Here is a 26,357-nt window from a genome sequence, read left to right on the forward strand (position 1 = left end):
AAGGACAGAGCTCAGACAGCTGAACAGCTTAAAGTAAACACATGCTGTCCGTACTGGAGCCGTGTTGACCTGTGACATTGACAGAGTGACATCATTCATAAACCCCGATGTGATAAGCATTTTTTTTTATATATACATGAGGATTCTGTCTGGGAAGGTTGTGTCAAATTTCCGACTTTAAAAACAAACATCTGTGGCCTATTACTTCCTGATTACTATTATAATACATTGTATTCTATGATTTGATCATATCACATGTATAATCACCAGTTTTTATATCCGTAGGTCTAGGTCAGGGGAGACATGTGTGCTGTGCGATTTAATCACACAAACACAAAAATCCAAACATGACTTGTTTTGTACAAGTATCCAAGTTAAAACCTATTTTTTTTTAATCACACAGAAAATGATGTAAACAAGTTTCCCCACAGCTGAATGGAGGGATAAACCCAATAGGATCCACTTTTATTCCCTCAGCGAGACGCAGTCAGGAGGCGTAGGCGAAGGAAGAGAAGATGCCGGTTGGTTTGCAAATTGCTCATAATATTTAATATTCTTGAATATCAGAGATGCTGTTCCATGGAGAAAAAAAACCCTCCTCCTGTTTAGAACAAAGTCAAATAGTGTGGTGAATCACATGCTCTTGATGCAAATTTTTTGAATCTTTCTTCGCCCTAGGCCTCTAAAACGAAGCCCCGTTAAATATGTGCAGTTTGAGGGTGATGACACAGAGCAGCAATACGCCCAAGTGTCTGTTTCTGCCATCTTTCAGGGTTATATTCGGATTGCAAAGTCGCTTGTGTCCTCGCAGCTGTGGATTATCCCAGCCATCAGTCTTCTTTTACTTCGAGGCCGGCCTGCTGCTTGTTCTGTATTTTAATTTCAGCATCAGCCAGTGGAGGGCTCCAACATCACATTTTTCATTGACGGATGGGCTTGTTTTAAGTGTTACAGAACACACACGGAGGGAAACAAGCATTTTAAACACCTATGAAAGTGTGTATTAACTCACTTTTTTATTGTATTTGTTTTGCAGTACTGATACAGCATTTAAAAAAAAAGAATCTCAAATGCCACCACAATATGTCTAAGCTGTGTTACTCATAACCCGGGTGCAAGTCATTTTCGCACAATTGACTCACATCTGATGTGTTGGTTTAAGTATTTCGGATGTATATATAGGCTATATATAAAATGCATTTACCATAGATTGGAACGACTTTGTTTAATACATTTAGTTTATTTTCCAACCTTATGCATATACTAGGCCTACCATTCTGCACAGGAAATAGCTTGCATCGGCAATAAGACAGGAATACTTGGAAAGAAATACAGGTTCAAACAAAAAATCTACTAATGTACAGACCATATATGGTCACAAAACCTTAGGGGCAACATACAAATGCTACAACAAAGCTAATATGGATCAACAGGCTACAAACACAGAGACCTTGTTGCCAGTGTTAGGGCTTATACAGTTGAACTGGTTACTCATTATTTCCACTAGATGGAGCAATTGGCCTACCTAACTGTTTTGATGTACAAGGAAATGGAATCTGTCCTCAAAACCATTATATCAATTTAAATTAAACTTAATAAATTCACTGTACTCTAAATTGTGGGATTTCCGGTGAGGGAGTGTGAAGAATAAATTGCATCTAAAATACCCTTGATTTTGTACAGAAAAAAAGTGGACAATACATAGTTTTTAGTTTGCCACTTATGTTTTAATAATTTACAAATCCACTTCAAAAACAAGAAAAGAGCAAAGACTGTGTAGGTTATTTGCAATGTAACACTGGTTAAATTAAAATGAAAACATACACATATTTTGATTCCTGCGTTACTCTAAGAAGAACGTCTTTTGTGAAATTATTGATAGAGTTGTATGCTTATATTGATCACAAAGATCCCTCACATGAAGAAAAAAAGAAGAAAAAAAACATGTTGCAAAGATGATGGCAGTCTCTTTGAGGGAAAACGAGACATTTGGAAAGTACAAGTGCTACATGTTCTCATTCATTAGACATCTGTCCTGAACAATTCCTCCCACATCATTTCAAAAAGTGAAAAGCACGAGTCACGGGATATTGCAGAGCAGTAGTGTCAACTATTATTGTACAAAGTTTAGACGATTGCATTGATTCATCTCAGGCATTCGAAACAGCATGGCACGTTTTTGAAAAGCCTGTAGTACTCCTCCTGGATCTGCAATGAAGAAGAAATTATAATATAATATAATATAATATAATATAATATAATATAATATAATATAATATAATATAATATAATATAATATAATATAATATAATATAATATAATATTATATAATATAATATAATATAATATAATATAATATAATATAATATAATATAATATAATATAATATAATATAATATAATATAATATAATATAATATAATATAATATAATAAAATAAAATAAAATAAAATAAAATAAGATATGATATGATATGATATGATATGATATGATATGATATGATATGATATGATATGATATGATATGATATAATATAATATAATATAATATAATATAATATAATATAATATAATATAATATAATATAATATAATATAATCAGTGTTGGAGTGAAGAACATTTACTTGCCTCATAGTGTCTCATAACTGTACATTTCAATCCACTTCATTTCAGTGGGGGAGATAGTGTTTTTTACTCCCCTCCTATCATACAATTTCTCAGGTATATTTACATCTGTGAAATAGCATACATTTCTTAACTAACCGACAACTTTTGAAATTCTGCCTCTGATATTACAGTCAACAGAACGAGCTTGACCGTGACAACAATATAACTAAAATATGCACTATAAGACTAAGTTAGGCACGTTTTTCGGCTAAATCCGTGTGTACTTTTGATAAAAGTACATAAGTTGAGTGCAGGACTTTTATGACTGTATTGCTACTTTAATATAAGTAGTAACATTAGTAAAAAAAAAAAATCCTCCATTTGATAAAATGCTTTATAATACAATACAATACAAAACTGTATCTATAACTTCAGATAGGAAACCTAATTAAGTGAAGTTTGGCCAACGATAAGGAAGTTCTACCTTTCTGGACAGGACGCAGAGGAAGATGAAGATGAACATCCCCTGGAAGGCGTTGGTAATGGTGAACAGATAGGCGGTGAGGGTGGTCTCATTGAGGATATGCAGCACTCCAAAGGTCCAGGTGGCTCCCAATACAAACAGCAGAGCCAGGGCACCACGGGCACAGGACCTGAGGACGATAACAACCACAGTAACGGAGTTTGTGTCAACGCAATCAACAAATAACTAATTGTAATTTGATACTACGGCACCACACGATGCCTGAAAAAAATTAGAGGAATTTAGGGCTTGATTTCCAACCATCCCTTTGACCTTCTCAACAGGAGCGCATTATGATCCTACCTGATGTTTTCGTAGTGGCTGATTTCAGGCTTCTTCACAGCGGTGTGCCGGTACACTTTGTAGATGATTACTCCAAAGGCCAAGAGATTAACCTTTGGTGGAGACCGACGTTAAGACAAATATGACAAACAAACACGGTAAATTAGTATTTACTTATATCTCTTATATGTGTTATCTGTCTAATACAAAACCCTGATGTGATGATTTGAAATACTACTTTAAGAGTCAGTTATAGGATGTTACAGAGACAGCTGATCTTACCAGAATGATCAAACACGCAGGTCCAATGAAGCTCCATATGAAGTGGTTTTCTGTGCTCAGCCAACACCTGTTATACAAATATATTATGGGAACACTTGTATTGACTGAATGTGGTGTTTTTAGGATCGCTCTGTTATAATACTCACTCCTTCTGCAGAAGCATTTTTACCTTAGTCTAATCTTGCCTAATCTTACAGTTTTTTTCGATTGCTAAACCACAGTGGGCACAACTGGAGCGACATGTGCAAAACTCTAACAACAGTATGCAAAGCAGCGGTTCATTCGGGCCAAACTCTAGCTCGTTTTTCATTGCTTAAACACAATTTTCAAAACTCTACACACCTATCTCATGGCTTAACCACAGCCTGCACAACACTGTGGATTTCCAGCCCTTTTTTTCAAACACTAACACACTACTGCCACAACTGTAAACCACACAATCAAAACAGAATGAATGCCTAGTGCATTTTAAACACTGCAGATTGCAATTTCAACTGAAACACTACTGTAAGATGTATTGTTTTAGACTTGTTAGTGAACATACAGTATAAAGGGAAAGCTCAAAAATATATATTTTTTTGGAAATGGACCAATGAAGACAGGTTGTTGGAGGGAGAAGAGTGGCAGTGAGAGTGTGGATGTGTGGAGGAAGACATAGAGCTGTAATGTCTGATGAAATACAGTAGGGGCTACACTGATAGACCCTGTTGTGAATCATGGTCTCTCATTGAGAGAGTGCAACCCAATCTGCAAAAATCTAAAGTTGCATCTGTAATACGAATTTTCCAAACAAACAGCTTAGAATTGCATCCTTACAGTATATGACAACATTACAGGATAGATTTCTGTATTACAATTATAGAATATTTACACAGATAAATATTACATTTGGAAATGTTTTTAATAAAATATACAAAATGTGTATCTATTGAAGCAAACTTCTGATTTTCATTTCTTTTTGTTTTCCTAAAAAAACTGGTATGTTATAAAATAAACAATTTCATGTGAAAGAATTCACCCTTTCATAAAAGAAAATATTACGTAATTTGTGTGAAATAACTCAAATTATTCAAACTGTAAAGATTAAAAGATTGTAATTTATGTATTGGGGTTTGATGCTAGTGTTTGTACTCTGAGCATATTCTGAGTGACAGTGTGTGTTATCTCAATGAGGACAATTCATAGTGTTTGCTGCACTGAGCCTATTTTGCAGGTGAAGTGAACTGTTCAGCTCCAGTGACTGTTGGTAGTGCAGACTGTAGTTAGAGTTTTGCACATTGAGCTACAGTTGTGCCCACTGTGGGTTAGCAATCGAAAAAAACTGTAATTGTATGGGCTAGCTCTATCTCCTCCCACACCGTTGCACTTAGAAACGCAAACATTTAGGGGCACCCATAGCTCAGTTGGTAGGGCGTCCCCCCCGGGCCGGGCCCAGCAGCAGACCCGGGTTCGATTCCCGCCCGCGGTCGTTCTCTGCATGTCACTCCCCTCTCTGTCCCATTTCACCTCTGTCTTTTAACACTATCAATAAAGCATGAAAAATGCCAAAAAAATAAAAAGAAACGCAAACATTTTACACAACGTTTACGGAGGGGCGGGGCTTATCAGCAAATTGGCCATAACTCCTTGACCATAGGTCCTATCATCATAAAACGTGCTGGATATGTGCAAAAGACATGTTGTAGCATGTCCCTCAATGCTTGTCGGGATTAACCCATAGGGGGCGCCACAAATGCGAAAACCATCATTCAAAAATGCAATGTTTGACAGGCCACGTCCCTCGCCCCCCTGACTGATTGACTTATTATTTCTTACACATGTACAGCTCATGGTGCTCTACAATAAAGCCTCTTGGAACATAGGGGTCAGGCATGATTTTTTTTCTTCCCTAATTTGCATGACCTGAAATACTACTTCGTGGATTTCCAACCTATCATCACCAAATTGTGTACACAGCATTAGGGGACCAACATACACGTGTATAAAGTTTTAGCAAGATATCTCAAAAAACGTGGCCGCCCTTAACAAAAAACGCATTTGCAAGAGCGGCCGTTTTTCTGCAGATTTGCCACAATTGCGACCTTCAATTGGCCACAACTTGGGACTCGAGTTTGGAAAGCACGCAGAGGTGGTTTGTAGAAGCGTTTGACGGGTGGGGAGCCGCCAATGCAGGGCTGACGGTCAACACCGGGGGGCCTTTACTTTTAAAATCTCTGTGGGATTTTCTAGTTATTGTATAATCATTGTCATTTGTTTACCCTGCAAAATTGAATGAGCTTTAAAAAGCCTCTGTACACTTACACTTTATCAGTGCCATAATACTTGGAGCCGAGTGTGGCGGAGATGGTCACCACAACCGCTGGGCTTCCGTAGCCGAAGATGTAAAAGTTGCGGTGCAGGAAGCCTTTGTTGTAGATGACGCCAACCACTATTAAGTACAGATGGATGCCCTCGATACACATCCAAGCAAAGGCGGCCAGGAAGAAATAGTGCAGCAGCCCTGCTATTACCGAGCAGAAGAGCTGCCAAGAAACAGACAAAAGAAGGAGAAGGAGAGTGAGAGTGAGCAAGAGAGACTTTACAAGTTCAAGATGTGTACAAAAATACAGGTATTTTGTTCCTGAATATAAAACATCATAATTTGCACTCTGATTTATGATGGGATATATTGCCAAACTAGCATTTTCAAAGTAGACATAGACAGAAATCATTTTGAATTTGTTGTTTAACTGAACACCAACCAAGAGAGTTAAAGAGTAAGTGAGAGAAATAAATCAGTGCTGTAAAAATCTATTGTCCTCTAACAGCTCAAATCAGTTTCAATCACACACACACACACACACACACACACACACACACACACACACACACACACACACACACACACACACACACACACACACACACACACACACACACACACACACACACACACACACACACACACACACACACACACACACACAGCTCACCTTATGTGTGTTCATGTTGATCCCCACCAGGAAGATGAACTCGGCCATGAAGAGGCTGCAGCACAGGTTCTTGTGTATTGTGGTTCTGGTGCTCTGGATCTCACTGAAGAACCAGAAGGTGAAGATGCACATGGACAGACAGATGAGGGAGATGATCATCCCCAGCTGTGTGATCCGGGTCAGGATGTTATAATGGGCCACCAGCTGAGAGGCAAATGGAAAGGGAGGTGTTTCATTCACAGTTTGCTGGTGCAGAGGTTGTAATTTTTTATTTATTTTTTGGCTTAGAATCATTTGATATAACATGGGTATATGGACTGAGGCTACACCAATACCATGGGCTGCAGGCATACCAGGCCAGTTCTGGCACTGCTGTATTAGATATCAGTGAGTTGTTTTTTTGATAAAAAAAAATGAAATGTTGGAATGATTTTTACATGATTCATCCCAAAGACCAAAACTTGTTTAGTTTCTTTCTTTTCTTTTGGTAAATGTATTATTTATTTATAAAAACACTCCCGGAGTTTGGTAAAGCAATGCTCATAAATTGCTGGGAGATGAAAAAAAAAATTAATTTTGGGGCGCACTGAGTGCTTTAAAATCGAGTGTATCTTTAAAAGGTGTGGGTGGATATCTCCCAGAGGTTCTTTGTAAGTCAATATGTGCGGTAAATCACGCTTCAGTTTTGCTTGAAATACTGTCTCACAGTTTATCAAGAAAATGATTCAGAGTGGAACCTCATACAATCAGCACCTTTCCTAGACAAAATACTGGTGTGAGCCTCCAAAACCTGTATTGGCAAAAAAATAGGTGCACAAGTCTAAAAAGTAGTTACGTATGTATTCTATTTGAGGCAGTACTGTAGTTTTAACAACATTTAAAAGCCCATTGGATTATCTGAAAATACAATGTCACAAAACTGAAATTTTTCTTAGTTAATGAGAAGTTGACATTTTGGAGGGAAGGTAAAGAGAGAAGAGAAGAGAAGAGAAGAGAAGGTAAAAATATATAGTTTGACAACGTTTATTACTTAGTAGTTGAACATGAATGACCATAAACATTAAATAAACATTGATACATTATAATATTTACTTAGTTAGGTTGGGTTTATACTATTCCTTATAATTATTCCTAGATCTAAGGTGCCATATTCTGTATATCTTGTATAAATAATGTAATAATCAAAGTGTCACTTGAAAGTTGACTTGTGAAATAGAGAGAAGAGGTTCAACTATTTGAACTATTGTGTTCACCGTGATCAACCTTTTTCCTAAAATAATTTTAATAAATAATTCACAGCCCCAGTGGAAAAATGCAACAAAAAAAAGAAAAAAAAGAAGGAAATACGGTTAGGTTGTTATTTTAATGTGTGATCACTCACGTTGGCTCTCCCAGAGGACATGAGGATGGCGAAGTGTGTGAGGTGATTACAGGAGCAGGTGGTGGCGTTGCTGGTGACATGGACGGTCTTGCAGCCGTGAGTGGCCCAGTGGCCCTGCAGGCTGTCGGGCTGGTACTCCCAGAAGGCACACTTGGTCACATCAGCTTTAGTGTCTATGGGCTTTAGGGAGAACACAGAGGAACACAGAGACACTGTGAACTGTTGAGTTTTTTTATCTGTTTTTTATAACTGTGCTGTTATTGCGATATAATCACCAAGGGGTTAAAGAGAGATTGCGCAGGTCAAATTAGCCCTTACAATGATCTTTTATCAATATTTGAGTGCATTGGAACACATTTAAAAATGTTGATTTAGGTTGTATTATGATCTTTGCATTGGCTTCTCTTACAGTTTTTTTTCGATTGCTAACCCACAGTGGGCACAACTGTAGCTCAATGTGCAACACTCTAACTACAGTCTGCTCTACCAACAGTCACTGGAGCTGAACAGTTCACTTCACCTGTAAAATAGGCTCAGAGCAGCAAACACTATGAACCAGCCTCATTGAGATAACACACACTGTCACTCAGAACATGCTCAGAGTACAAACACAAGCATCAAACCCCAATACACAAATTACAAACTTTTAATTTTTACAATTTTGAATGATTTGAGTCACTTCACACAAATGAAGTAAACATTTCATTGAGGAAAGAGTGAAATTAGTTCACATGAAATTGTTTATTTTATAACTAGGGCTGTCAAGCGATTAAAAAAAAATAATCTCATTAATTACAGGCTCTGTGATTAATTAATCTAAATTAATCACATACTTATATGACACTTTTATACCTGTTTGTAAACAGCTGTATAGCCTACTACAGTTTGTTTCTCTGTCTCTCTCTCTCGCGCGCTCGCTCTCCGTCTCTCGTAACTTCTGTCTCCTCCCCTCAGCCAGCTTTATACATGAACTAGCGCCAAATTTTCTCAAAAAAACAAGCAGACAAAATTACGACTTTCCATCTCCCACAACAGACAGCGCTGCACTGCCACCATTTCGTAGCCTACTCATAGGCAAAAATATTGACACACACACACACACACACACACACACACACACACACACACACACGGGGCGGGTGCTAGACAGCTAGCAAACAAAATTGGAGGAAGATTGAGAGATAGGCCTACTCTGTTTTGAACCTAGCCTACATTGTTGCACCCACTAAATCAATAATGCACGGACACTGCGGAGAATTAAGTAAGATGTCTTCCTACCTTTATGCATCCCATAAACCGTCCATAGAGCCCTCGAGTCGGCCCCTTTCCCCTGCTTCTCTCTTTACCTTTCTCCCTTTAACCCACACGCCCAGCCCGGCGAGCTACAGGTGCAGCTCCGCACCACTTTTGCACCGGGTCAAAGGGCATTATAGAAGTGCGATTAATCTGTGTTAATTTTTTTAATCGCGTTAATTTTTCTGTGATTAATTAATCGAAATTAACGCGTTAATTTGACAGCCCTATTTATAACATACCAGTTAGGTTTAGGTAAACAAAAATAAATGAAAATTTGCTTCAATAGATACATCTTTTCATTTTATATTTTATTGATAACGTTTCCAAATGTAGTATTTATCTGTGTAAATATTCTATAATTTTAATACAGAAATTAATTCCTGTTATGTTGTCATTTACTGTAAGGGTACATCTCTTACATTTTTGTATGCTTGAAAATTCGTAATACAGGTGCAACTTTAGATCTTTGCAGATTGCGTTGCACCCTCAACCCTGCCTCTCTCAATGAGAGACCATGATTCACAACAGGGTCTATCAGTGTAGCCCTTACTGTATTTCATCAGAAATTACAGCTCAATGTCTTCTAGGTCTTCCTCCACACATCCAGTCTCACTGCTTCTCTTCTCCCTCCAACAACCAGTCTTCCTATTTTTGAGCTTTCCCTATACTGTATATACAGTATGTTCACTAACAAGTCTAAAACAAGACACCTTCCTTCTTAGTGTTTCAGTTGAAATTGCAATCAGCAGTGTTTGAAATGCACTAGGCTGATATCCATTCTGTTTTGAATGTGTGGTCTACAGTTGTGACAGCAGTCTGTTAGCATTTGAACAAAGTGCTAGAAATCCACAGTGTTGTGCAGGCTGTGGTTAAGCCATGAGATAAGTGTGTAAAGTTTTGAAAATGGTGTTTAAGCAATGAAAAACGATCTAGAGTTTGGTCCACATGAACCGCTGATGTGCATAGTGTAGTTAGAGTTTTGCACTTGTCGTTCCAGTTGTGCCCACTGTGGTTTAGCGATCGAAAAAAACTGTAATATTCATCTCACATACTTATGGGTCACCAAAACTAAAATGCCAAAAAAAATTCTTTAAGTCTGACTTTGGTTCGAAATGAATGGCACTGAGACATAAAGTGCAGCCCTGTGCTGCTAAAAAACTGCCAAGGGAGAAGCAGCTTACTGTCTGGGTTTTTAGTTGGGCATAATCTCATTGGGATCTTAAAAATATACAGCAGTATGAATATGAACAAAATCCCCCCCCCCTCCCCAAAAAACACATTGAAGCATCAGCAAAGGTCATCACGTTAAACATTAGTGATTACTTAAGGCAATTTCAATTTAATTCTTTCAAAGTAATACTGAACATGTGCACGCAAGAAAAAAAAACAACAACAGTTAAAAGATGACTTTGCCAATATGACAAGTGCGTGCATGAAAACAGAACCAAAATTATTGATGGTTGCTCTTTAAAAGCAATTTACACACACTTTTCACTGCTTGACATAAATCAACACCTCCTTTATTAGGCTGAAGCCTCGAGGGTCTAACAAAAATAATGATTTCCCTTTCTTGTGCATTTTAATTATCTTAAAAGAACATACCAGTCCATTAACTTTTAGGGTTATTTCCTTCACTCCCTTACCCGCGCTGACTCTATCATCTAGTCACCTTAACTTTTTCAGTTCAGTTCCCCCTTAACTGAGAAGTCTTAAAATGTGATCAAACTTTACACAAAGCGCTTAAAAAACTGACTAACTGGCCTTTTGCACGGAAACACAAAATAGTCTGCACCAGCAGCATACATTTGGAACGTATACATTAATAGCCTCAGCACTTTGTGTGGTCTGTATAGTACCTCGTTGTGCCTCAGTGTGAAGGCGACGTGGTCAAGTTGGTAGACGTCAGCAGGTTTGACGGCTGCTGCCACGACTTGGGAGTTGACAGTGATTTCCCCGGTCCCTGCAAAGCGCGAGTAGTCGGTGACACCCGGGTCGCTGCTGGGCTTCAAGATGCCGCTGATGCTGTCATACCTCAAAAACACCACCAACACACTTCCTGATGGACGAAAAAAAAAAAAAAAAAAAAGTTTTAACAAAGACAGGGAGGTAGTCTAATCTATCCTGTCATTTATTTTCCAAGCCAACTTTGCGGGCCAGGTGAAGCCAGTCTTGCAGAGCAGAAAGCTGCTTTGGACATTTTTTAAATGTATCAGTGAGCAGAGCTGACCAGGTTCACTGTTTATATATTTCACAAATCTACTATACTGACAGTAACCTTAAATGTCCAATACAAGCATTCAACACCTTGCATTTCTTTTTAAACTGTGATCAGTGCAAGATAAATACAATGTTTCTGGCAATTTGATAGCCCGTATTTGTTCTTTGTTTTTACTATCTACCCAGGGGGCAAAGTGATTTTATGGACATGTAGCATTGTAAAAGGTTGTTCACCAAAAATGACATCTAGGACCTTCCACGATCACAACCTGGGTGGACAACCTTGTCAACAAGTTGCTAGAAAGCTACAGCGGGCCGACATAGCAAATCAGAACCACCGTTTAAGTGAATGGGGGTGAATGGGTATGGGCTAATGGGGAATTTTTTGAATTTATAGATATCATTATGAAACGTTGCCAGTTGATTACTGACATTAAAACAAAAACTTTTTGTATTACAGTATTTTCCAAAATGTTTAAATAAATATGAAAAATCATCAATATCTTACTAATGATGCGTAAATTTGCATATCTGCAAAGCCCCAAAAACTAGATGTTGGAAGAAAACAAAGTGTAAGTGTCCAACTGAAGCCTTTCCTAATCACAGTTAAAATTTGATCAATAACTAATCACAGTTCAAATTTTTTACACAGTTACATTTCATGTACCATGGACCAAAAGTGTCCTTTTGGAGTCTCCAGCTGGTATTTTATGAAATGGCTAGACATTCCCTTGGAAAAAACTGTTTAAAAAATTCATTTTCTATGGGTTATTGATCAAATTTGAACTGTGATTAGGAAAAGCTTCAGGCAGTTGGACACTTGTTTTGTTTTCAAAATTTAAAAACAAATTGACTCTGCTTTTGTCCAACATCTAGATTTTGGGGCTTTGCAGATATGCAAATGTACGCATCATTAGTAAGATATTGATGATTTTTCATATTTATTCAAACTTTTTGGAAAATACTGTAATACAAAAAGTTGTTGTTTTAATGTCAGTAATCAACTTGCAAAGTGTCATCATATCTATAAATTAAAGAAATTCCCTATTAGCCCACCCCCATTCGCTAAAACAGTGGTTCTGATTTGCTCTATCGGCCCGCTGTAGCTTTCCAGCAGCTAGTTCCTGGAAGGTCCTGGATATCATTTCTGGTGAACAACCTTTTACAACGCTCCATGTCTGTTTTTCAAAAAAAAAGGGGTTTTGCCCCCTAGGTAATCTCCTAAATGCAATTTCTAATGTCTAATCTTGATGTATTTTTCTTGGTTTCTGCTATCTCTTACAGTTGTTCTCAGTTGCTTTGGTGCTTTTCTCAGATCAGAATGAAAATTCTCAGAACTATTAGTTCAACCTCCGCAACATTTAGTCATTTGAGCACATCATAGTAGCAATTTCTCCTTCCTCTGAACAAATTGCAAATGCTTTTGGACATGTATCAGTTGCTTTCATACAATTATCTGCTGTTTTATAACCTTGTCATTTGCTTATGTCATGTCAGTCAAAATTAACTATACTTATGGATGCTGAATAGTCGTTCCCAATAAAACTAATAGTCTTAATTTCATTGCTTGAGTCATTACAAACAAAATTGTTGAACTAGTTATCAAATTCTGTCAAGCAAATTTTATACCTTTTCTTTATCATAGATACTTTCCTCGCTGCATTGCAAGGGATAATATCCGTTGTGATGTAGATGAAAATATGTGGCCAGACAGACAGGAATGTCTGGATGTGCCAGAATGATTTACCTATATATGTTCAGTTACAATATGTCCTGTTATATTGTTCACATTTGTGCACAGCTCTACCAAAAGGGTGTTTTTTTTATGTTTGTTCTAAATAAGTGACTGAAGTGTATTTTTCTTTTGCACAATGCTGTAGAATTGCAAAGAGCAAATAGAGTAAAAATGTGAAACATACGTATTCAGTGTCTTGTACTCACTTACTCCCCTAACTACAGCAATGTGTAACTTTACTGTAGTTTTCAAATGGCTGTACAAGTAGTGTATAGTGCTGTCTTCAGCATTTTCAGGTAGTGTCACCGAGTTCTGACCTTTTTTTTGCATTGGAAAACACTGAGAGAATAAACTGTCATAATGAAAACATGACAAAGCCATTTGACTATCTTGTTCATAGACGATGGTGTCAAGACTTCTTATTTTGATGACTCTGGCAGTTTCATTGACATGAATACTTGCTTTTGAGGAATAGACTATCCATTTTGAGCAAGTGACGTACTTTTACAGGTTATCCACTAGGTTTTGCAGTTTGCACTAATTGTTTTGAGAAATGCACTAACTGCTGTGCAAATGTTAATAGTGATGTGAGAAAAGCACCAAAGCGACTGAGAAAAACTGTAATATCCGTTGTGATGTAGATGAAAATATGTGGCCAGACAGACAGGAACGTCTGGATGTGCCCGAATGATTTACCTATATATGTTCAGTTACAATATGTCCTGTTATATTGTTCACAGCTCTACCAAAAGGGTGTTTTTTTATGTTTGTTCTAAATAAGTGACTGAAGTGTATTTTTCTTTTGCACAATGCTGTAGAATTGCAAAGAGCATATACAGTAAAAATGTGAAACATACGTATCCAGTGTCTTGTACTCACTTACTCCCCTAACTACAGCAATGTGTAACTTTACTGTAGTTTTCAAATGGCTGTACAAGTAGTGTATAGTGCTGTCTTGAGCATTTGCAGGTAGCGTCACCGGGTTCTGACCTTTTTTTTGCATTGGAAAACACTGAGAGAATAAACTGTCATAATGAAAACATGACAAAGCCAATTGACTATCTTGTTCATAAACGATGGTATCAAGACTTCTCATTTTGATGACACTGGCAGTTTCATTGACATGAATACTTGCTTTTGAGGAATAGACTATCCATTTTGACCAAGTGACGTACTTTTGCATGTTATCCACTAGGTTTTGCAGTTTGCACTAATTGTTTTGAGAAATGCACTAACTGCTGTGCAAATGTTAATAGTGATGTGAGAAAAGCACCAAAGCAACTGAGACAAACTGTAATTGCAATTCCTAGTGTCTAATCTTGATGTATTCTATGCCCCTGTAAAACACTTTGAATTGCCATATGCCTGAATTGTGCTATACACTGTAAATACACTTTCCTTTCCTTACAGTTTTTTTTTGATCGCTAAACCACAGTGGGCACAACTGTAGCTCAATGTGCAAAACTCTAACTACAGTCTGCACTACCTACAGTCACTGGAGCTGAACAGTTCACTTCACCTGCAAAACAGGTTCAGTGCAGCAAACGCTATAAACCAGCCTCATTGAGATAACACACACTGTCACTCAGAACATGCTCAGAGTACAAACACTAGCATCAAACCCCAATACACAAATTACAAACTTTTACTCTTTACAGTTTGAATAATTTGAGTTATTTCACACAAATTACGGAATATTTTCTTTGATGAAAGGGTGAAATTCTTTCACATGAAATTGTTTATTTTATACCAGGGCTATTCAATAGGCGGCCCGCGGGCCGGACGGAATATTTACTGGCCCCCGCCTTGACTACCAACCAAAAATGTTTTTTTTTTTTTTTTTTTGGGTGCACAATGAATGTACTAGCATGCGCGATGTGTGCTTTTGCATGGTCATAACTGCGCGAAAGGCCGATATCTGCAGTAAAACAATGTGCACATGTGTCTCCAAGCGTTTCTCTATCAGCTGCTCTGTGTATGCAGCTTTGCGTGCGCGATTGTACCGCAGTGTAAGTGTATGGTCCATTATTTGTATTTAGTGTGTCTGCATAATATTGTACCAGTAGAACTTTGCTTTGTACTGTCTGCATGTTTGCACAAAATGTGTACCTTCACATAGCAAACACAATTGCACAACTGTAAAGTCAGTATCTGTAGTTTTTTTGTATTCAAATAAGCAGTTGTTTATTTCTGTACTGTGCATTGGCATCTTTGAGCAAAATACAGCCAAAGTTTTCGCCGCGCCGCGCCTCCCATGACCCTGGACAGTGACCCCTTGACAAACACATTTTTGGGAGGAAACACTGTAAGGTGTTGCACTTAGAGTAGCCTACATTTATTTCTATGTTTTTTGATAAGCTGTTGCACTCTTAGTAAACCTAGGCCTACATGTATTTTGATAAGCTATTGCACTTAAAGTACATTTATTTCTATGTATTTTGATAAGCTGTTGTTTTCCTGAACTGATAAGATTGTTAAACACTTAAACAACAGGCAGCCTATGTTAATCAAATAGGGATTTTTTTTGATAAGCTGGTGATCTCTATTTGATAAAATAAAGACAATATATTCACTCCTATGTCGTTGTAGTGTTTTACAGTATATGTAGCTATTGATGTGATGCTCATCAATTTTAGGCATTTTTTTCTGGCCCCTCATTTTGGATCATTTCCACCAACCGGCCCCCATTCAAAACTAATTGAATAGCCCTGCTTTATACTGTATATACAGTATGTTCACTAACAAGTCTAAAACAAGACATCTTATAGTGTTTCAGTTGAAATTGCAATCTGAAGTGTTTGAAATGCACTAGGCATTCATTCTGTTTTGAATGTGTGGTTTACAGTTGTGGCAGCAGTGTTAGCATTTGAAAAAAGTGCTGGAAATCCACAGTGTTGTGCAGGCTGTGGTTAAGTGTAGAGTTTTGAAAATTGTGTTTAAGCAATGAAAAACGAGCTACAGTTTGGTCCGAATGAACCGCTGCTCTGCATACTGTTGTTAGAGTTTTGCACATGTCGCTCCAGTTGTGCCCACTGTGGTTTAGCAATTGTAAAAAACTGTAATAGTTTCATCTGTTTCTGCATTTAAAACGGTGTCTAGACCTGAATTAATGTTGGATTCAATTTATATACAATCATATGAAAAAGTTTGGGAACCCCTCTCAGCCGGCATTATAATTGACTCTGCTTTCACAAAAAAAAGATAAAAGTGGTATGTCTTTAATTTACCAGGAACAGCTAAGTACTGGGATGTTTTCCAAACAAAGATTTTTTGAAAAGCAGTATTTGGTTGTATGAAATAAAATAAAATGTGAAAAACTGGCTGTGCAAAAATATGGGTACCCTTGTGGTTTTGTTGATTTTAATGCCTGTAACAGCATGTAAAACTGATGATTTTAAACACAAAGTTGGTTGGATTATGTTGTTAAGCCTTGAACCTCATAGAATTGTCTGTTTATTCATGACAAAATTTATTTTAGGTGCCTAAATGCAAGTTGCACTTCTCTTTGACTCTCTGCTGAAGTGAGACAGAATGGGATCATCAAAACAGCTCCCAAAAGATCTTAAAAACAAAGATTATTCATTGTCATGGTTTAGGGGAAGGCTACAAGAAGCTTTCCCAAAGGTTTCAATTGTCAATTTCTACTGTAAGGAACGTTGTCAGGGAATGGAAGGACACAGGCACAGTTGCAGTTAAACCCAGGTCTAGCAGACCAAGAAAAGTACAAGAGCGGCATATGCGGCGGATTGTGAGAATGGTTGCACACAACCCAAAGATCACCTCCAAAGACGTGCAAGAACATCTGGCTGCAGATTGTGTATCTGTACATGGTTCTACAATTCAGTGCAATTTGCACCAAAACATCTGTATGGCCGGGTGATGAGAAGGAAGCCCTTTCTGCGCCCACGCCACAGATACAGTTGCATGGAGGATGCAAAAGCTCATTTAGACAAGCCAGCTTCATATTGGAAGAAAATGCTTTGGACTGATGAGACAAAAATTAAGTTATTTGGTCTTTATAAAAAGCAGATGTTTTGGTGCAAATTGCGCTGAATTGTTGAACGATGTACAGATGCACAATCTGCAGCCAGATGTTCTTGCAGGCCTTTGGAGGTGATCTGTGGGTTGTGTGCAACCATTCTCACAATCCTCCACCTATGCCGCTCCTGTTTTTTTCTTGGTCTGCCATGCCTGGGTTTAACTGCCACTGCCTGTGTCCTTCCATTTCCTGACAACGTTCCCTACAGTCGAAATTGACAATTGAAACCTTTGGGAAAGCTTCTTGTAGCCTTCCCCTAAACCATGACAGTGAACAATCTTTGTTTTTCAGATCTTTTGGGAGCTGTTTTGATGATCCCATTCTGTCTCACTTCAGCAGAGAGTCAAAGAGAAGTGCAACTTGCATTTAGGCACATAAAATAAATTTTGTCATGATTAAACAGACAATTCTATGAGGTTCAAGGCTCAACAACATAATCCAACCAACTTTGTGTTTAAAGTCATCAGTTTTACATGCTGTTACAGGCATTAAAATCAACAAAACCACAAGGGTACCCATATTTTTGCACAGCCAGTTTTTCACATTTTATTTTATTTCATACAACCAAATACTGCTTTTCAAAAAATCTTTGTTTGGAAAACATCCCAGTACTTAGCTGTTCCTGGTAAATTAAAGACATACCACTTTTATCTTTTTTTTTGTGAAAGCAGAGTCAATTATAATGCCGGCTGAGAGGGGTTCCCAAACTTTTTCATATGACTGTATAAACTTGCTTGTTTGACTTGATACAATTATATTTTACCATATTTTTTACACCTCAAAACCATCAGCAGTACTTTACAGCATCATATCTTCATATTTAGAGCAAAACAAGAAATAAAATATGCTGACTGTCAATGCTTACATTGGGGTACAACAAATGTATGGCATACGGCAACAAATGGCAAAAAGCAGTATTTCCTGTACACCCGAGCACGCAGATGGTTACAACTTCGAAAAAAGTTATTATTATTATTATTATTATTTTTTTTTTAACCTTTAAAAAAATTAACTGGACGACTTTACCATTTCTGCCTTCCTCTGTTCTGAGTTTTGGGGTTAAAGTGATGTGATCTCCTGCCATGGTGGTAGACAGCTTTGCTTTCGTGTGTCGAGCATCGAAAGTGAAGAGTTTCAATTCTGTGGTTGAGGAGAAAAAAAAACAATAAAAACAATTAAATGTAAGAAGAATGACAATTATCCAAAACTTCACTTTCCTGCGCACAGCGGGGAATAAATGGCAGGACAATTTAATATAATTTAAGTGTCTGTAAGAGCGATCTGTCTTATAATAATTCTCTCACCCATTTCGGTGGCTTTGATTTCGAGCTCGGTTGGAATTCTGTAGCCGGTGGCCAGTGTCAGAGCGCTTTCCTCGACAGTGTGCAACAGCTTGGTGATGGTGTGGTCCCGCTGCTCCTCTTTCATTCTGCTCCAAGCCACCAGTTCATCCTTCTCCACCAAGTTGTTCACTGCTTTCACCAATTTCTGTTAGGATATATAAAGTGTTTCAATGTGAATTTGTTCATAATAGTACAGCCGGTATAACATATGCACTGTACTGCAACGTGATTCATTTAAAAAATAAAAAATAAAAATCTAGAGATTATGTATTGGGCAGAAAATAACATCAGCTCACACAGCTTCAATACAGAAGTAATCTGTTATCTCTCAATCGTCTTTCACAAAACTGCACACCACATGATAAGAAGGACCTGGACTGAATGAAAAGCCTTTTGCCCTTTTTTAAAACCCAAAACCACTTCAAAGCAGGACTGCTTTTCAGGCAGACGTCCAAAATGTTGAATGAGAAACAAGACTGGAAAATGCTAAACAAAGATTACTGTGAGAGTTGAGTTGATGACAGATGGTTTGACAGCCAAATCCCTTTCACGGGCAGCCAGAGTGGATGCGGATCGACACAGGGCCTCAACATATGCCATCACTTCCACTGAGGTGAGGTCGCCGGACGTCTGCGTGGCAATTTCCTCCAGCATACTCTGGGGCTCTGTGAGGTTGCTCATCTAGGACGGGCGGGGTGGAAAAAAGGCTTATTATTGGTTTTCAAGCATTTGGATTTTGAGAGTATTTAACGGTAACACATGTCTACACTGCTCTCCTATTACATCCAATCCATGATACAATATTGATATACTTTAGAATTTTGTGATGAAACTGGTACCGTATGTGGCGCACTCGCACACTCAATAATGTTAACATTAATATTTAGCCAGTTGTAAAGTCCCCCACAAGGGGGGGCTGTTTGTTCATTCCCAGACCAGACTTAGTCAACCACGAGACAAAGGTGATGCGTGATTTATTATTATTTGTATGGTTGCTATTGAGAGTGTTGTGTTGTTGGAGGTTTTGTTTTTTTGTTGAATAAAATAATGAAATATTGTTTTTGGCATCCTATACATAAAGATGGAGTCAGCAATTCTGGAGAATGCTTGTTGGCAAAATCACATTGTCCAAATAAGTGAACAATGAACATCTCGTCACCATCCGCTACCTGTACGTACTGTTTGCATACTGACAATAAATCCAGTGCTAATACACAGCCTAGGCTCTGTAAACAGGCATGTTGCTAGCTATGGTGGGCCCCCTTTGATTACATACCAGTTTACAGAAACTATGATGTGTATTAACACTGGATTTATTTCAGCACACACACAGAGAACGGACAGGTATAAAGTGATTTTACCAACAAGCGTTCTCCAGCATTGCTGACTACATCTTTAACTGGGAATGCAATCTCAAATGTTAGTATCTTTTTTTTAAATCAATTTCTATGCATTTTCTGAACATCTATGAAGAGAGCTTACTATTCGATTTAAGTCAATTGTCTGTATAAATGTTCATCTGATCAGACTCCTTCCTTGTCCAGTCACCAACAGTACAATCGTTGAGAATATTTATTTATTTAACTTTTATTTATCCTCGAGAGACCAATTGAGGGGTGACCCTCATTTACAATTGCATCGAGTTCAAACAAATTCAAAGGAAAAACAACAATACATAAACAATATTCAATGCAAATACATCAAATACACATCATACAGGATGCATGATCCTTTGACACACAGTACTCTAGTCTATTGCTGTAGACGAGAAAAGAAAAAAAAAACAGTCCTGAAATACACACCGACACACATTGACAAAGCAGCTACGGACTGTATCTAAAAATAATCATATGTAATGCAATTGCCTTCCGGTGGTCTGTGAGTCAAAGTTTACTTTCTTTGCTCATTGACATGTCGGTCAAACTTCTAAACCTCTGCTGCTGTAACTCTCCCCCTCTGGCTCAACTGAAGGTCCAGAACTGCAGGTAAGAGTAAGTGGCAGTTTGGATAATAAAAGTGGCTGGCGCTTTGTGTGTCCTTGTAACTGTAGTTACAGCCTGTTTCTTCCCACATTTGTCTCATTCCAACAGAGGGCAGTGTCATCATATCTCATATCCTTTTTTTTAACCTTCTGCTCTGGTTGAAATGCTGAGGAGAGGTACTTACATATTCAAGTGTTTTGTTGACAGTCTGTGTGATGCACCCGGCGTTGTCGTGGCAATGTTTTTGGGGATGCTCTGGTGGAAAACAAGAAACTCTTTGATTGCCTTGTATTATTTTTTGTATTTTTTTTCAACAGGATACAAAAAAAAACTTGTTACATTGAATTCTGAATTGCATATTCTGCTCAGGCCCCTGCTCTCCTTGTGATCAACATTAAAACATCCGAACAATTTAAGATTACACCCTCTTCTTGATGCATTACATAATAGATCCTCCCCCCAAAAGGTTTAAAGTCTGTGTTGTGTGGATGTCCAAAAGAAAAGAAAAAAAAAATTAGAAAGTGGCCTATGTGTGATCACCTTGATTCAAGCATGTATGGTTTTGTGTGTGTGTGTGTGTGTGTGTGTGTGTGTGTGTGTGTGTGTGTGTGTGTGTGTGTGTGTGTGAGTGTATGTGTGGATGGGCTCTCTTCCACCCTAATACCGACCTTTACATCTTACACCTCTCTCTGGATGAAAGTGCTTAGCGCCTGAAGTTGGGATGTAATCACGTTGACAGGTGCAATAGAACGATCCATTCGTATTATGGCAGTGTGAGTTAGCTCCACAGACCTGTCCTGAATCGCACTCGTCAATATCTGAAAGATGCAAATGGGAGAGTTCAGCTCCAGTTGAAGATAGACACAAAGGGATTCAGGTGAAACGAACAATGTAGGCCTATTTCGACGTCAAATGAGTAAAAAAAGGTGCTGTGGAGTTAATTTATCTACAGACAAAAGAGTGATATTGTGAGGTGAGCAGTCCTTCTCATTACATTCATAATTGATTTTGTGTGTGTGTGTGTGGTGGGGGGGGGGGGAGAGCAATTCTTGCATGCTATGTTAAACATTAATATTCATAATCCACTATCAGATACATAAGCTCGTGCGCTGCAGCAAATTGCGCACGCCACCCAGGAATAGGCCTCTGTTCAACGCGAGGGCGGGGGTTAAAGGTGCTGCTCTTCTACTATAGCAAATGGAGCGAACTATCTCAGGTGGTTAACTCGGAATAGCAGATGGGAAGAAAATGAAAGGCCGGGTGAAATAAAAAGAGAATCACCACCAACGTGTCGTGTGTATCCTCCGTAGCACAATGGAAGAGAAAACAGCTCGCGCACAGGCCTGCCACCCTCACAGCCGCGTGGTGAATGTTTTCACACTCACACAAGATGTCTCGCATGTTATAGGTCCTTCTTCAGTGCAGTTTATAATGTGTCAATGGTCGTTAAAACATGCGACCATAAACATGTTGGTACATTTTCTACATTGAGCGAGTGATTCAGACATTACCGACACAGTCTGTGCCATCGTTGGGCTGGAACATCGTCTTTCCTGTCGATGTGTATCCAGAGACGCACGTACAGTAGTAGCTGCCAACTGTGTTGGTGCAGTTCCCCCTGTCCCCGCAGATATTGGTCACATTCTGGCACTCATTGTCATCTGCAGTGGGAAAGACGAGGAGAGAAAGTATAGTGGGTTAGGTGCTAGAGAAAAAAATTAACGCAAAAAGTTTTGCAGATTTAACTGGCTACTTTCATGTGTCACCTGTCTGCCCAGGCGTTAAATAAGCCGACTGACCAGCAGACTCTTGACCAGAAACAACAGGATAGCAGCTCAAGATGACTTGGACTACATTTGTGCTACGACATTTTAAAAAATCATGTCAAAAAGTATTTGTAATAATAATTATAGCTACCCAGCAGTACTATGGGGGAATTGATGGGGAGTTTGTGGGGGGAAACTTGGCCATAAATCAGCCTGATAGGCCAGTTTGGAATATGGGGCGGGGACAGGTGGGAAGTTGAGCGAAGAAGGAGGCATTTCGGAAAAAGCCTTTGAAGACTATGACCATATTATCAAAGGTAACGACCTATGGTAACGACACGCCGCTACAATTCACAGTTAGCCAGTGTTCGCTTATTACCTTATTTTTTTGGGCACTCCTCCAACCCCGGGGTTAGCCTGTACAACAGGACAATTAAGCCCGGTTCTCCACCTAAATGCCAGCCACTAGGTGCCTTCCTCATTCCGCTAGCTAGCCCCATAGATAGTATATAAAAGGCTAGCTCCCAGCCGTGTCAGGCCGCAAAAGCTACACTAATTAACTAATTATGCAATTTGTTTATCAATCCCTTAGACAATGGCAATAAACTGTTAAAAATATATATTTTTAAATGTATTGTAAAACTACTGTAATAGTTGCCTTTTTTCCTTTAGTTAGGTCTTCCATGGCTTGGTCCACTTTCTGCTTGTGTCCTACAGGTCCCATAAGGCCTTTCAATATACTCGGAGAGACTGCATGCAAGCCACTCTCCTGAAAGTGTTTCTTTTTCTATCTCAAAAAGCTTAAAGTCTTGTGGGTCTGTAGTTTTTCTGTTTGACTCCTGAATATTACATTATGCATATCCTCGATGTTTAATTTAGAACAGAGCAGAGCTAGTACATCCAAAGTGATGATTTGGTGGGATTATTTGTCTACTAACAAGTGGAGCCACTATATTAATCATTGCATTATGTTCCAGAAAAACTAACCCCCACATGATCCTCTTAGTAGCATATTTTCTGTTTCAATCTCTGTAAAACAGGCCTTTCTGCATCTGAGTACATGGTTGACACAAATATTGACTTGAACTGTCTTCCACAATCAGATTACTGTTTAAGAAACGCATACATTTGATACTCCTGACCCTGGGTGCCGGTGTTGATTTTGAACTTGATGGCAGTTCAGTTGTGGTCTTGTCTCAGGCACCGCTAAGTTTGGTCTTGATTAAAGCCTCGGCTGACTCCGGCCGAAACTCTTCACATTTAGTGATTGCTGAGCTTTTGTTTAGCCTGTGTTTGGTTTGGAGAAACTCACATTACTTTAAATATTTTGCACTTTGTTGCCCAGGTTTTGGAAAGCACCAGATGCACCGGATGCTGCTGTGTGGGCTCTACACATTATACGAGGAAAAAAATGCTGCCGCATCTTCCGTCTCTGGTCTCCCACTTTACTGGAAATGACCTGGTAAGACTTTCCACTGTTGTTTTCACTGGTCTAGGTAATGGTATGATGTGGACACTGTGCTCTTCCCCTCCTGTGTACCTTTTGCACACATGCTGTCCGGGAAGGGAAATCCTCTGTTCTGATGAGGGAGGTGAATTATCCAAAGGGGAAATACGTGCATAACTCACACAGACCTTTGAACCGTCATTGTTGTACACAAATTGCACCCGCATATTTAAAGATACACTTTGATGCCGGGGTTCAATCTAAAGGACACAGGAGATACTGTGTGTAAGTGCTTTTGTCACTTTGATGTTGAAAGTACTGAAAACACTGAATTGACTGGCTTACCAATGTTGAAAACATTCTGCTTAGTTTCAATTGAAAAAAATCCTTTCAATGACGTTTGAAAAGTTAGCCTTACACACACAAAGTGTAATTCGGCATGAGCTAATTTCCTGCCACAATCTGTGACATTTGACTAATAATCACTTTATTTCAGGATTTTTTTTGCGTTAAATCAACCGCCATTATACCAAATGACCATAATTATTTTTGCATTTGCTACTACAGTGGACTCCATTAACCTTGAGCGTCTGTGCGCCTTAGATTTTTTTTGTTTTAGACTCATTGGCTGCAGCAGCGTTTGTAGCACTTACATTTTGATTCACTGTTGGCCCTTGAAGCTAGCAACGCTGTGCTGTGATTGTGATCAGGTTTGGTCAGGAAACTAAAGGGGTTCCAGGAATTCTAAACAGCTCCGAAAACATAACAGGAGTAACAATGGCCACTAAAAAGTGTGCTAATAAAGCTGCCGTGGAGATATTTTTTCATGTTGCAGTGTTTTCTCTGTAATTAACTCTCACTGAGGCGAGCTGCCAGCTAGTTGGCAGGCGATAGAGAAAGTGCCATCCCAGTGCAACAAATACAAACTGTGTCTCAAGGATAATACAGTGGGGAGAAAGTTGTCTACATGACTTACAAAGAGCTTACTTATACTCATCCCCATGCTGCCTTCAAGTTAAATCAAATGCTGTCTTAATTATTAGGCTCAATGTCAAAAAAAAAAAAATTAAATTAAACAAAAAAAGTAATAGAACATTTACAGATGAGTAATACTTTGCATAACGTGGTTATGGATCGAATGACCACAGATTGATTTGCTTTTATTTGTATCCCCTTTTTGAAAATGTAATCGCTTGTTGTAAGCAGGCATCTTATAAAGCCTTAACACCTCTATGGTGCCTGAGATATTTTACATCCGACATATTTTGCACTGCACAGTCAACCACCGCGCTCTGCAAATGTTGAATTAACCCACATGTGTACAAATGTTTTGCCTGTCTGCCAGTGATGAGCAAGTCACCGGCAACTAAGGCTTCCTAAAATAGTCGAGGCTTCCATGACAGATACGCACCAGGCGCGCAGTGCTCTATCATCGTGTAAATACTCAGTAATGTATGCGTGGCTTTGTACGTTTTTATATTCACCATTGCAAAACGTGGTTCCGTCTCCAGTATATCCATGGTTGCAGAAGCAGGCGTCGTTTGATCCATTCAGGGCTTTGCATGTTGCAAGATGGTGACAAGAGTCACAAATGTCAGAGAGGCTGCTCGGGTCCATTAGGGTGGAGAGCCATGCTGTGTAGACACAAGCGTATGTAAATTCAACTTACACCATAAATGTTATTTCTAAACAATTATGTAATGCTTTTTTTTCCAGCATCCCGGGTTACTGTAAAAAATTGCATCTTTATCTCTGGCTGTTTACCCACACAGGATCCACTGAACGAATCCACTGAATTATGGCACACACATGTTTAGAAAAGCTTATGTTAAGAACACAGTACTTCATTTGTGAATGAGTAAAAGAATCATACCTTAATCGTAATCAAGAAATATTAGTTTTAAATGTCATATAGAGCTCAACTGCAGCCCAATGAAATAGCTCAAAACCATCTTTTGTTAACACAGAGAACACATAGATTCAGATACAAGTAGTACTGACTCCCTCTAAGACACCTGCCATGCTAGAGGATAGAAAAGCTCACGTACCTGTCAAAACTACAAGTTTCATTGGGGACTTGAGCAAAGACTCCATACTTGCTCTGAGTCTCGATTTCACTTTTAGCAGCGACTGTGGTGGGCTGGCTGGTGACGTAGACCATTTCCTTGCATCAGTTTTCCTGTTTCCCTAAACCGGGCCCTTCCTGTCTTGATCTTTAATCTGCTTTCAAAAACATGCAGCACTGGGCCCTTCACCAACCTATCCAAGACACACACACACCCACATACACCTCACCCAACACACTTTTTTTCATTTTGGTTCCTCTATACATCTAATATAAATGGTGTTTCAGCAGCATTCAGTCACTTTTCTGTTGCGCCGTCAACAGTACTGTGACTCATGTTTCTATAATGAGAGCCTCTATGCCATTGTTCTCCCCCGAACACGTACAGTAGACTATGTAAACAAAGGGCCAAAACAACACCG

General features: G+C 38.7%; 1 protein-coding gene across 1 annotated transcript; it reads right to left on the bottom strand.

The window, feature by feature from the left end:
- Positions 1 to 1,301: 1,301 nt before the first annotated feature.
- adgrl4 (adhesion G protein-coupled receptor L4) lies at positions 1,302 to 25,982 on the bottom strand. The gene is made up of 16 exons (XM_080032403.1): positions 25,919 to 25,982; positions 25,355 to 25,504; positions 22,169 to 22,318; positions 21,326 to 21,475; positions 20,842 to 20,912; positions 19,177 to 19,356; positions 18,637 to 18,820; positions 18,359 to 18,472; positions 11,198 to 11,397; positions 8,046 to 8,225; positions 6,665 to 6,868; positions 5,994 to 6,214; positions 3,693 to 3,759; positions 3,432 to 3,523; positions 3,090 to 3,258; positions 1,302 to 2,208 (listed from the first exon to the last, which is right to left on the bottom strand). The coding sequence occupies exons 1-16, from the start codon at positions 25,962 to 25,964 to the stop codon at positions 2,146 to 2,148; spliced, it is 2,241 nt and encodes a 746-aa protein (XP_079888529.1). The 5' UTR covers positions 25,965 to 25,982; the 3' UTR covers positions 1,302 to 2,145.
- Between the last annotated feature and the right edge of the window lie 375 nt (positions 25,983 to 26,357).

This window comes from Ammodytes marinus, assembly GCF_949987685.1.
Source record: "Ammodytes marinus genome assembly, chromosome: 8".
Lineage (NCBI taxonomy): Eukaryota > Metazoa > Chordata > Actinopteri > Uranoscopiformes > Ammodytidae > Ammodytes > Ammodytes marinus.